Below are 13,303 nucleotides of genomic sequence, written 5' to 3' on the forward strand. Positions count from 1 at the left end.
GACACTTGCCTTGAAACCGTATTCTCTCTCAACAGTGTATTGGTACCAGGAACCTAGTAAAACCAAAGTCTTGGTGAGAGTAAGCTGTTAAGTGGCTACAGATGGTTGTTGCTGACCATGGGTTGCAATTTAACACTGAACAATTGTCAAATGTGTAATTTAAATGGCACTCTGAAACGGTGCAAGGTGGGGGGGGGAGGGGGGGTGTTGATCTTTCACAGCTGGTAAAACTGTTGTGAAATCAATATGAACGTAGGTGCAAATCTTTGTATGAATTTGGGTGTTGTCCTGGATGGAGCTGAATGACGTGGGATGCCAGTGCTGCTCCTGGCTGAAGATACTACATTCTTTCAGTATGAAACCTCTGAAAGGAATCACATCATTGCATACAATAACAGTCCTTTGTAGACTGTTTTCCTAGTATTGCTAGGACACAGGATCCTGTGTCCATTGAGTTCTTATGTAGCTGATCTGCCCTGTCAGATGCAGTGGAATTTTGGTTTTAAGAGCATAGGTACTGCTGGATGGTGATAGGGCAGCTGCACTGGACTGTGTTTGGAAACCATTCTAGTTTTTCTCAATGGGTTTTTCAGGTGATTCAAAGTAAGTTGAATGCATACTGGCACCACTTGAAGAACCCTTTGAGAACTAGTAATGACAGAAGTTGATTGTTGGGAGGGAACTAGACTGTCCTCTGATATTTTGGAACAATAATTTGTTTTTCTAAATAAAAAGTGAGCCTGGGTTTTGTGTTCCTTTAAGTTCTGAAGCATTGAATAGTGTTTGGAGTTGAATAGGCTTTGGAGTACTAAATAATATCATGCTTGATTAACCCCACTAACTTTGGAAGGAGGAATACAGAAGGCTGAGATAAAACCTTCATCACATGCATCACGTGTCAAGTTGTAGTTTGTGGAAGAGTTAATGTTTATGTAACTTACACTTAGTATTTTGCCACTGGATTTCAAAATACATGAAGATGTGCCAAAATAATCTGAAAGTGTATGTAGCAGTAGCAGCAGTAGTTTAAGAACAGGCTTTCAAAATGCTTAAGTAAAAAAGATCTTCAAAATAGTCAACCATGTTTTTAAGGTATTTATTTCAGTAAATATTAAAATAAAATTTAACCTTTTCTGTATCAGTAATTCTTATAAAATAATCTGCACATGAGGCTAAATGATAATTCTCCTTTATTGTGGGAGGATGAAATAAAATTATCTAGGGAGAAAAAGACCTTAAATCTTTGTGTGTGAGTAACACACATCAGTGTGTGTTCTCAGTGCTACAGCACAGTATGACAGTGTGGGAAAGTTCAGGCCTGTAATAGAGAATTGTTAGTGAGGGTGATGCTGCAAGTAACTGTGGAGAGTGCAGCAAGATGAAACTAGTGAGAGGTTTTCTGTGTTCATTTAGATATAATTCTCAGTGCATTTTCAGGAAACTATTGAGAATAAATGTTAACTTTAATCCTGAATTTAAAAGAAATTCTATAGTCCTGCTCTTTCCTTAAAGCATTTACAAAATACCTTTGCCCTCCTGCCAGCCACACCAATGATTTTTTTTTTTTTTTTTGGAAGAAAAAATTGACTAAGTAGTCTAGTTGTATTATTAAAAAGAAACAAGAATGTATGAGTTGTCATACTGGAAAAGATGCTCATATATTACTTGGAGGAATATGGCATTACTCAGTGCTGGAATCCAGAGATTTGGGGTTGTTTTTTCCCTTTGAAATGAATCTAGCTATATAAAAGTCCTTTTAGTTCATTCACTCTTTTGAATCATTTGAATTACACATTTTTTTTAACCTTTAAAAACCTTTATATAAAAAATAGCCACTTCCCCTCCTATGAAATGTTTATTTTCTGCTGAAGGTATTTTGCCAGTGAATATCCTTGTCTTGTTTCTTTTTAGCAGATGACTGTCTTCAAAGCTTCTATCATACAGTTTTCTGTATATTTTTATTTATATATTTATATATTTATGTATATTTTATTTTACCTCTTTATGAAATGGAGCTCTTATATTTTAGAAATGCATTTCCACCTGGGCTTTTAAGAAAATCTTTTGTGGCTGTGTTTTCAGTTACCCTCTCTTATCATCTTTGACATCCAGATTTTTATATTACCCAAACAGACAAAAGGGGTTATTCCCATCTGAAGGTTTTGTTTCTTTTTCCTTATAGAATATAGGTTTCATCACAGAACTATCCTTTGCCAATTTTCTTAGGGGTGGTGGGAAGAAATTTGGAATGCCATTGGAATATAACTAATTCTTCAAGCTGCTGCCTATCTTTTACTTGCTGCTGCTTTGTCTGGTGTTAGGATGGTTCTACAATTCATTTATCTTTTCTTGCCTTACATTAGTGAAATGCCTAAATAAATAAAACTCTTCCCTGCTTGTAACTTAGGCATTTTACACTCAGTTGTCCTTGTTAAGCACTATGTGATTATAGAGTCAGCTGCACTAGTTTTGTAACTGAAATACAGCCAAAATAAGCTTTTTAGTTTATAATACATATGTAATTGCAGCCACTTTGATTGTAATCTATTATGTTCCCGTGTTTATAGAAATAATTTATAAAGTGTACATCTGCACACTGTGTGTGACAGTGGGAAGTAACTGCAGATGGACACCTTGCTTAAGTGCTCTGGGAGTGATGCCAAAGATCTCCTGCATACTGAGAAAAGGGAAAGACTATTTGATCATAGCTTTTAAGGAGCCATCAGTTTGGGAATGAAATTCTTACTCTTTAATGTAGTGCCTTTTGTTGTAACTGTCTTCGTCATTAGAGTTGGATTAAGATAGTTTTTACAAATGTCTCACCTGCAGCTGGTGGTAGATCAGCTACACATGAAATGATTGATCGTATAGTAAAACGTGGAGGACCAATGTGTTGCAGTGAAAGCCCAGTGAGTCTTGCAAATATAGTAATAATGAATCTGCTGTATATCATCTGGAAGTTAAATAGCCCTTGAAAATTGATTGGCTTTTAAACAAAGTTGTAAAAAAAGAAATGGGAGGACTTTAAAACTGGAAGAGGAACATCTTTTGAAAACAAAATAGCTGTTCTGAGTCATGAGTAAAATTGACATTCAGCTTCTATATGGCAGAGTAATTTCTTCTTTTAATATAGCCAGTATCAAATAAAGGTGCTATAATGAATTCTGGGTTTACATTTGAAAAATGGAAAGTATATTAAAAAAAGACATTAAGTATAAAAGTATTAGTGATATTTAAAAATAGAATTATTTCTACAGATGATATTGAGTCACTGACAGTTGCACATCGATATCTCATTTACAAACAAGTTATTTTGTAATCTGGCAGTGTAATAAAGACTATTCTTTCTACAGTTCTCAAGTAGCAGGAATGTGTATCAGTGATGAAGAATTTGGGAACTGTGTACAAAGCAATAAAGAGAAAGCTGGAACACTTTCAAACCCAGATGGTAATACATTATCAATTCTGTGTGGAAAGTGTGCTGGATGGGAGAAGTGCAATAAAAATTGTTGCATAGATAAAGGGAGGTTACTCCAAATGTGTGTTGTTCAGGGAGCATCTTGAAGAGAATATAATGCCTTGAACATAGCTAAACTTAATTCAGTACAATTATCATAGAAGTCTAGGAACATTGGATTTAACTTGGCTATTGCAAATACTAGTTACTAACATTGGAGATGCCATTTGTGTTTCAGATTGAGCCTCAAGAGATAGCAGAAAACAGCTTTTGGGTAAAAGCTGAAGAAGAGAAATTTGAAAACCCAGAACTGTTTGCGAAACTGGCCCTTACTTTTGGAACGCAAATGAAAGGTACATTCTTGTTTTACTTTGTGTTATGCTTTAATTCAGTTTCAAACTCTGCAGTGACAGTCTCTTTTATGCTTTGTGCAATGCCATGGAATTCACATAATGGTTTTATAGAAGGAAGATTATTTAAAATATATGTTTTTATTAAGCAAAACAGTGTATTAGAAGAATTGCTCTTCCGTCACTATACAGCATGAGGGGGAGAACCTTTTGTGATAATACGTCTGAAAAGTGGAGGGTATGTTGCAGACAAATGTGAATTTTCTTCATAAGAAATTATAATTATATTTAAAATATAATCCTAAAATCATGCTTACCTGCATTAATATTCCAAGCTATAGGAACTGTAAGTTGTTGGATGCTTTTAGATATTCCACATGTGGTGAGTCTGCATATGAAAAATTTACTTGCTTGTGTCACTCTGCTAAATCAAAATCCTCTACAAGCAATGTAGCAATTACCATATGCAGCTGAATCACAGAATCAGAACTCTCTAATATGCCTATTGTAATGTCTCTGGGATATGGACGTTCAAACTATAGTTCTTTTCAAAGTTCTTGTGTTTCTGTCCCTGTTCTTTGCTTTCAATTTTTTCTTTTTTTGAATAGTATATGCAGCTTTCATTTAAGAAGAAAATAGTATTTAAATATACCCCTTAAGTAGTGTTTACATTTGTGTTGTAATCTAAGAAGCACACACACACGCCAGTTATGCAGTTAAACTGCTGGAAGTTAGTTTTCAAAGAGCTGAATGTGTGAGTGCACACTCTTTAAACTCTTTGCATAATGCCATGGGAAAGTGTCCGATGGTCTGCTGAGTTTTGTTGGAACACAGTGTGAAATGGGTCTGTTTGACTACGAGAGAACAATGCCATGAGAATAGCCTTCTGTCAAGTGTAACTGGGACTGTTCAGTATGTCATGTAAATAGCTCCTCTGCTGTTGATTTTAGATTTAAAAAATCATTAATTTCTCAAACAATTTATTCAGTACCAGATGTGATGATAATACCTTGCATTGGAAGCGTAGCTCCTAGCAGCTGAATATTGGTTATGGTTTTGATGCTTTAATACCATCCTTAGCTCCTCATGGCTTTCAAATGGCCTTTGAGCACTTCTGAAGCTGCACACAGCCTCTTCATTATTTCCATGGTTAATGGTCAATTGATCAGTATTTCATATGTGGCCATTTCCCAGTAATTTGTTTCAGGCACTGAAAAGAGGGAAGTACTGTTGAAGTACAGTTCAGTAATAACGAAGGAACTAATGAGGAAACCCAATGAATTAGAGTCCAGGAAGTGGTAGATAGTGAAATAATGCTAGCTATGAATCCTTTGTCCCTTTATCAACCAGTTAAAATATGGTATACTTCAAGGATGTGCAGATCCTGGAGGTGGTTGTTGTCAGATGTTTCATAGTGCTGAATAAGGAAGCATACAGTTAGGATTTTAAATGTATGAACTGACTGTAAGAATTTTTTCCCTTTCTTTGTGGCTTTAAGAATTAACAGCTCATGAGATGAGTTGTATTTTAACCATAGGGAGTATTCTGTTTATTCCTACTGCTAGCCTCCTGTTTTAGTACTTCAACATTAAGTTGTGTTGCACATAGATGTTTGTGGTATCCTGGTTGTTGTGTGTGAATTTCAGGAGTAAAAACTGCAGTTTATACTAATACAGTGTTTGAAAAGTTAAGTCAAGGAAGGTCTCTCAGAGGACCTTAACTTTCTTTTACCATTTCTTGAGTAGATTGCTTGAGTTATTTCTGAATGTCTTTTTCTGTGTTCTTTGAAACCCCTTCAAAGAGTTAGTCATAGCTGTGTTTTTCATAAGGTAAATATACTGTTCTTTCACTCAGAGCTCATGCTCTTTTCAGTAGTCACTGAATTTGAGACATTAGTATTCTGCTTTTACAAATGCTGCCCACTTTCTGCTCTAAACCTTCAGATATTAAATGCAGTAATACAGAAGCATCATTTACTGTAATTTAACACTTTTTTCCATACCAAAGTTTGATAGATTTTTGGCTCATAGCTTTGCAGTGAGGTTAAAATGATGTAGTTTTAGTGTGACAGCAAGATGGGAAAGAACCCCCAGCAGCAGCTAACAGCTGCAATACAGTGAGACCCTTCTTAATGAAAACAACAAGCTTCTGCCTTGAGCTTAATTCTTTCATCAGAAACCTGAAGAAATGTTTCTGAATTCCTGAAATGACTCTTCATTGAAAATACTGAAAAAACTCTCTCAATATTGACATAGCTGTAGGTTTGATGTGAGAAGAAATGCTTGTTGACGTAGTTGAACAGTTCTAAGACTAGGAACAACAGAAACTCTCCCAACATCTCACTGTGGTGATGGCCTGGCAGGTGTTTTCCTGTTCTTCCTCATGTTGTTCTCAGTCAGTGTAGAAAATAAGGTCTGCCCATCCTTCATTGTGTCATGTTAAAAATGCTGCTACATATTACCCAGGACATTAAATCATATTTGGCTGATGAGTAAACGTCAGTGTGGTCTGTCTTAAAGTCTGTATTAAAACTTGAAAACCTGCTAGAAGTCCAGAAGTCTCTGAGCATTTCAGAATAATTGCATTCCACAAGCAATTGTTTTCTGTAGCTGCTGTTTGCAAAGGGACAAGCTACATGATATTCACTATTCTTCCTCACCATTTGCCTTAACAGCCACAGGCAGCTCATAAATCCCCCCAATACTTATTTCAAGCATAATCTAGGATCAAATTTCTCTTCTGTTTTAGTTCTATTGCTTGGTGTGGTCTCCTAATGTATTACAGGAAAATGAGTGCAAGACAAATAGAAATGCATTTTATGCTCCCTCAAGAGCACAGTCAGCATGTAAAGCAAATAAATGGATGAGTGGAAGAAAACTGACAATTGCCAAAAGCAATTGTGATGACTTAGTGCTTACCATCTTGTGTTTCACGGCATTTTGGAATGCCAATGGGAATAACAAGTGAAGTAAAACAAATGACAGGATACCCACTTATTAAAAAACTTGTGATTTCATAGAGGTTGCAGCCCTCAACTTTGATTAAACCTCTGAATTCTACTCATGCTGGCACGATGAGAATGAAACTTTGGGGATTTCTTCATTTAACGTAGTTTTGATTGAAGACTAACTTTATACTGGTTGTCACTAACCTACCTGCTGCCTTTGCTGCCAGAGTACTGCCTGTTTTCAAGGAAGGCAGTCAAAGTTGCAGGGAGGTGGTACTTTTAGAGACCAAAACTGTGTGTAAGTCATAATAAGACATTTCTGAGGCACAGTTTTTATCACTCAGCAAATGACTGCATGAGCTATCTGCTTGTAAAGCATTAAGAATGTTTAATCACAAGAGCACCAGGAACAAAAACAAATGGTCGCCAACAGATGAAGTAAGTTAAAGTCAAATATACTTTAATCAGAATTTTCTCTTAAAGAATATGCATGAGGTTAAATCTTTACTTGTTACTGTAACATTAGATATTTAATACTGATGCCCTGTGAATATATGTAATGTATTTAGTTAGGTACAGATCAGTACTAACAGTCAAATTACATTATTTGATCTGTGAAATCAGTTACTGAGCACAGTTATGAAAACATCTATTGAGCAGGGAGGAATTGGAACATTAAAAAGTATTCCCTTCCAGACTTTATGAGTTTTAGAGATCCTTAGCTTTGAACTTAGTTAACTGAGATCTAATTATCGTGGTCTCACTACAGTCTGGAAGGAATCTCTCCATTTTTCTTCAAGAGAAGTACGTGTAGTCTAAATTCCTCTTAGAGGCCTCTGAGAAATGGACTCCAGGGCTTCAAATTTTCATGTAGGAGGTCAGATGAGTGTTTTGAGTTTGGAATTGTGCTTCCAGATGCACAGGTGGAAACAATGATTATAGTCTCACAGACCATTTTGGCAAGTAAATGATACTCCAGATCAGGCACATTTGAAAATGAATGGGCTACTGTGGTGGTTGCTAATGAGTTGGGGAGTATTAACATGTGGGACAGTTATTGCATTGTGGGTGGCAATGAAAAACATAGTATCATATTTCCTCATGTAGCCGGATAGAGGAAAAGAGTAAAGATGGTACTAGTTTCCAATCAGTTGCTTGTTTTCTTATGACCTGGTTAATTCAGAGAGAGAATCTAATATAATCCATAAATTTATTTTGTGACTCATGCGTTGCTTTAAAACTGAAAGCAGTGATTTTGCTGGTGAAAACATGCATCATCCTTTTACAGTTTTTTGAGTCACGACTTGAAAATTCCAGGCTCAGTAGTACTTGGTTTGCAAAATAATCCTATCATGGATTGATTTATGTTTTGATATTTAAATAGCAAGAGGAAGGAGTTTGTAATAGCAAATACTTAAAGTCATTTAAGCAGCTCATGCTGCATTGTGTGGCTGGAATGTTACTTGGATCACTTTTGCTTTTGTTCCTTAACTGACATCAAATTTGACCTTTGGCTACTAGTGTCATGGAGAAAAGCACCAGCTTTGGAACATGGTCTCAACCCGCCCCCCATGTATTGATATTGAAGTACGAGTACTAAATACATATATAATTGTGTGATGAAGTGTCTTCTAGCAGGTGAAAGTAAAGGATTAAAATGGATAAGTTGTGATACATCATATGTGGCCTCAGATAACTTTGTAATAATGTGACAATACTCGATGTATCAGACCTGCTGCTATCAAAATCACTTTTCACTGTTTGATTGATAGTCTAATTGCAAAACACTACGAAGCTAGTTAATGCCTTCTCCCTAAAGGATCATGTTAATTTCTGGCTCTTGTAATTTAGGTTGTGTATTTTGCCAGTCAAGAATGATAGTGGTGCTCTGAAGAAATTAATTATGTGTACAGTAGATCTGTAAAGGTAGTAATTAGTACATAATAGTCTGTAACTACTGGGATTGTTCCAGTGCAGAATTCATTATCCATCCAACTTATCTCAAGGGGAAATGATCAGGGTTCTGTTACTTCTTTATGATTAGGCTTCTAAAATGCAATTCAATGATCACTTTGATCTTTTCAAAATTAAAGTAAGGTTTTATAAGCCAGATAGTATTTTTCACATTATAGATATTGGAGTAAGTACAACAGAAAATACCAACTTACATGTAAATTATAATTGAAGAAAACATGAACAAAACAATTTTAGATGTATAATGTAGTAATATATATGTATTATATATATGTAATATTATGTAAAATAGATTAAATAGCTTAGTTTCATGTGGTCTTGTTTGAGTAATTAGAATATGAAAACTTAGCTGCTGTCAGTCCTGCGTTTGATACCTCTCTCTGCACAACTTTTGGGGACTCATATGTAGTTTTAAAATACTAACAATCATGAAAAATTAGTGAGACACTGACAGAACTAACTAAAATATAGTTTAACTTGTTCATTTTCTGAGTCAGTGCCAGTATTTACTATCTAAACTTCTTTTCTGGTTAAGGAGGAAGAGGCTTACAATGTATATCTGAAAGCAGAATGAAAAGGTTGTGGGAAAAATTTAAGAGCATAACAAGCATATCAGAAAAGCTGAAGAACAGTCCAGGGAAACAAGGTGACTTCAGAGGAAGAAGCAACATAAGGCATGATAAGGCGGAGAAAAAGGTTATGTTTAAGTAACACCACCTACAGAGTTGATATCAACATCCTGTTTTGTCAACATTATTAATAATGCTTATTTGAAGATAAATTTCTGTTTTAAGCTGTAAAGGTTAGACTGTGATTAGTTCAGGAAACTCCACTTGTGTAGAACTGTGAGCAGGTGACAGGGCTTATCCAAATGAGCCTATTGTAAACATTGTAAGGGAAATGTTCTTTCAAAAATTGATGGAAATAGTGAGGAGACTGGCTCTTAAACTAGGTGAGGGTGGAATACTGCCTGTTATTGTACATAAAGGGTATGATAGATGTATGCAGGTATTGTGCTCAGTGTTTTCATTAACAGAAAGTATAAACACATTATATGGAGACTTTAACACTTGTTTGTATTTTATTAGTGTTAAGTCCAATCATAATACAGCACCATTATTCCAGTTACACTGACACTCAAATGTAAATGTATCACCCACCCCTTCTTTTTTCTACTGTTATGCTCACCCACCTTCTGTCCCCCTGACAAGTGCAGCTCAAATGGTGTTGCAACAAGTCAACAGCGCCTTGTTCTTTACCGCAAGTTGTATGATCTTACATTCTAGTAGATCAGTAATTAGTGTCTTCTGTTTGCTTTTGTTGACTGGAGGAGCTTATCAAGACTTTCAGTTCTGGTTAAGTTTCTGTACGTTATTCTTCTGTGCCTCCAAGTACTTGGGTGACTACATTCTAATAAAGTGAATTGTTAAAACTTGAGCTGTGGTAGTCTTTTGATTGCCACCTACTTTCTGTGGATAACATGGCATTTGAGGGCTAAATGTCAACTTTCTTGGAGTTCTGAATTAGAAGGCCATCATGTAGGTGGGCTGCTATTCCCACCCACGTTAGCTTTCAATTGCGGCATCCACATGAACACCTTGTTACACTTAACGTTCATATTTTCCATTGCTGAGAACACGTGCCAGAAATTTTGAACAACTTAACTACCTCAGTATTTGATATCTTTTTTTTTCCTCCCCAAATTAGAGTACAGCAATGAAAGGCACAAATGTATTTAATTTCTTTGTGTGTTGATCAAATTAGATAATATAAACTAGGCAAATGCTATGTCCTGAGTTTGTTTTTATTAGGCTTTAATTAAAACAACTGTTCTGGTTTGAAAACATTTTTTGCTACTACAGATAAGTCTGTAATATCTGTGTGCATGTAAATGGTGTAGTCTTATTTGTTAACATCATGCAGGAGATGTTCGCATTATGTTTGCCTGTGGTATACCCATAGACAGTCTTCTGTGAGGCCCTTTTGCTGCTATTCCTTGAGCCATTGAATGTTCACAATAGTTTCTGTCTTTTAATCTTTATTATACTTTTAAACTTCAATTGTGCAGGGTACCTTCATGCGAGAAAGGAATGTACAACTGACTACCAAATCACCCAGTCAGGAAGGGCATTTTAAAGCCCTTTATGTCTTTTGTGTTCTACGTTTGATATAAAGCAGACTGATTTTTGATCTTCTGAAGAAAATAGTGTGTAATTTTTTTTTTCCCTGAAACCACCTGTTCTTAAAGGACAGTGTGTTATTTTACAGGGTTCTTAAAAAAGCCCCCACATTTCTACAGTGACTTAAAACTCTTTCTATTAATACCACTGGCAGATATTGAGGAAAGGGAGAAAGACAGGCTAGTTGCCATGACTTCTGTTTCTTCTCCTCACCCCTCTAGTTAACAGGTATGTCTTTCTGATCTGAATCTTAGTATTTTTTAACCCCTTCTGTGACCAGGTAGTCTGCTGAAGCAGAGTTCTCACTGAAATAATTAAGTTTCTATGCATTAAATGCAGTTATGAAGTTCTTATTCTTCCACTGAAGTGATGTAATGTTTCAGGTCTCATTCTACCTCTGCAGTGTTTCTCTGTGAATATTCCACAGCTTACATTTACTGTTAGTCTTGACTGACATATGAAATATGCATCATTCTTCATCAGCCTGCCCTGTATGCTTGATGCAGTGGAGCATTTTTAGTGGTGAAAAGAAGGTTTTGTCTTATCTTTTCAGTTATTTCTTAGTTAAGAGATAACCAGCAGCTGAAGAATGAGGTTGGTGCATCATTAAACTTGAAGGAAAACTGTTTGCATTCATTTACATTTGGTATTTATAAAGAGAAGGAAAAGGGATTAGTACTTAAAAAAAAATGGATCTGAATTTGATATGCAGAGAAGCCCAGATCGAATGCATCAGAGAACTTGAACTTTTACAAGCTTTAACTAGGTTCTGTAACACTTCTGTACTTGTAGGTATGAGAGCAAGCTTCAGTGTAATACAGGAATCCCTGGAATTAAGCACAGACATGTTGGACTAGTTCAGCTATATGCATTATTTCATGGAAATAAAAAGAAATAGGGGAAAAAAACCCTAACTCATAATGTGTTTGTTTCTGGATTGCAGACTGCAGGTGGCTCCCTTGGTCTTCTGATTAATTCAGGACATGGGTGTTTCCTTTCCTTTTGCTCTTCATTCTCTCCTTTTCAGAAGTATATGAATCCAAAGCAAATGCAGATGTTGCTTCATAGTGTAGGGTCCCCAAATGTTTTGTGTTCTACAGGAATTTCATTTAGTTGGATTGCATGCTTAGGTCATCAGTCTGTATAGTTCAGTTTCACGTAAAGCAAAGCAGGCTGCTTTGTTTTCACCTTTCAATATATTTGAAATTGTTGTTCTTATTCAACAGCAGAATCAAGTCAAATGCCATAAAGGAAAAGTCGTTAGTGTGCCATTTTTCATCCTTCTCAACTGGATTTATGCTATAGGTGGATTGTCAAACTCGGGTGGGAAAAGTTTTGCATTGTTTGAATGAACTGATGCCTTAGATTATTGCCACTTAGCTTAGATATATGTGCATGTGTCTATATTTGTATTTTTATATTACTTATATGTTCTTTTTAATTTTTAAATTATCTTAGAGTTACTTAAACAATGATCATAATAAATACATAAGAATATATTTCTTGGTAAGGAAAAATATATTTTTATATAATTGCCAGTGCAATAAGAGTTTTTTTTAACCAGAAGTGTCAGGGCATTTTGTACAGGATCATTTAAATATTCTGGGTTCCTAAACCATGTTATTAAAGTATCAAGAGAAAAAAGAAGGGGGCTAAAAGGTGTATGTGTTCTTTGTAGTCAGTTTTGCATCAGGTACTAATGCAACAACAGCAGAAGTAGACTCCTTAATAGTTATATTTAATTTGTAAGCTTGCAATAGTGACACAGAGAAGGATGTTAGGAATGATGCATGGGGTTTTCCTACAGCTGGGCTATTGTTCAGGAGAGCCACAGATGAAACCTTCCAAGAACTATTTGTATGTAGGTTTTAAAGTAAGTCTTCTAATGTGAGGAAGCCACTGGGGTAAATGGTAGCTGTTCTATAGCACCTGCTCCTGCTGAAGGAAATGGGTGTCTTAGCTTAAGAGCTTCGGTACCCATTTCATTCATCATAGTACAAAAGGACTAAAATGAGAATAGAGTTTTAAGACTCTTCTTTTAAAAGGTTTGTGGTACGTTTGTAAGGGGAAAAAATTAATGAGGGACAGGTCAGATAGATGCAGTTTTGCTAGGTCTCGTATTTGTTATGCTAGAGCTTGCTTTCTTTATGTGTGCAATAGTTAGCATTCTTTAGAGCATTGTTGTATCAGAGGGGCTTGGATACTATCTTGGCTAGAATTACTTAAAGAACTAATGATTGCAGCTTCATAAAACCAAATGCAAGTAGTCTATGTGAATTAAATTATATTCAGATACAGACAGATGGGAAACAGTTTGAGGTCTGGGATATTTGAAAGTCTCTAGCTTTATTCATTGATTGCTTTGAAGTATATCATAATGTATTCCACACCATCC

The 13,303-nt window shown here is 35.7% G+C and overlaps 1 protein-coding gene across 4 annotated transcripts in view; it reads left to right on the forward strand.

The window, feature by feature from the left end:
* Positions 1-13,303, forward strand: part of DIAPH2 (diaphanous related formin 2) — a 231,672-nt gene that overhangs the window by 49,558 nt on the left and 168,811 nt on the right. For all 4 annotated transcript variants that reach the window (XM_061359689.1, XM_061359691.1, XM_061359690.1 and 1 more), the window contains one exon: positions 3,696-3,810. In XM_061359689.1, coding sequence (XP_061215673.1) covers positions 3,696-3,810 — 115 coding nt within the window. The remainder of the gene's footprint in view (positions 1-3,695; positions 3,811-13,303) is intronic.

The sequence above is a fragment of the Neopsephotus bourkii genome, unplaced genomic scaffold (genome assembly GCF_033783945.1).
Source record: "Neopsephotus bourkii isolate Nb327-2 ecotype Australia unplaced genomic scaffold, CSIRO-AGI_Nbou_v1 NB_991, whole genome shotgun sequence".
Lineage (NCBI taxonomy): Eukaryota > Metazoa > Chordata > Aves > Psittaciformes > Psittacidae > Neopsephotus > Neopsephotus bourkii.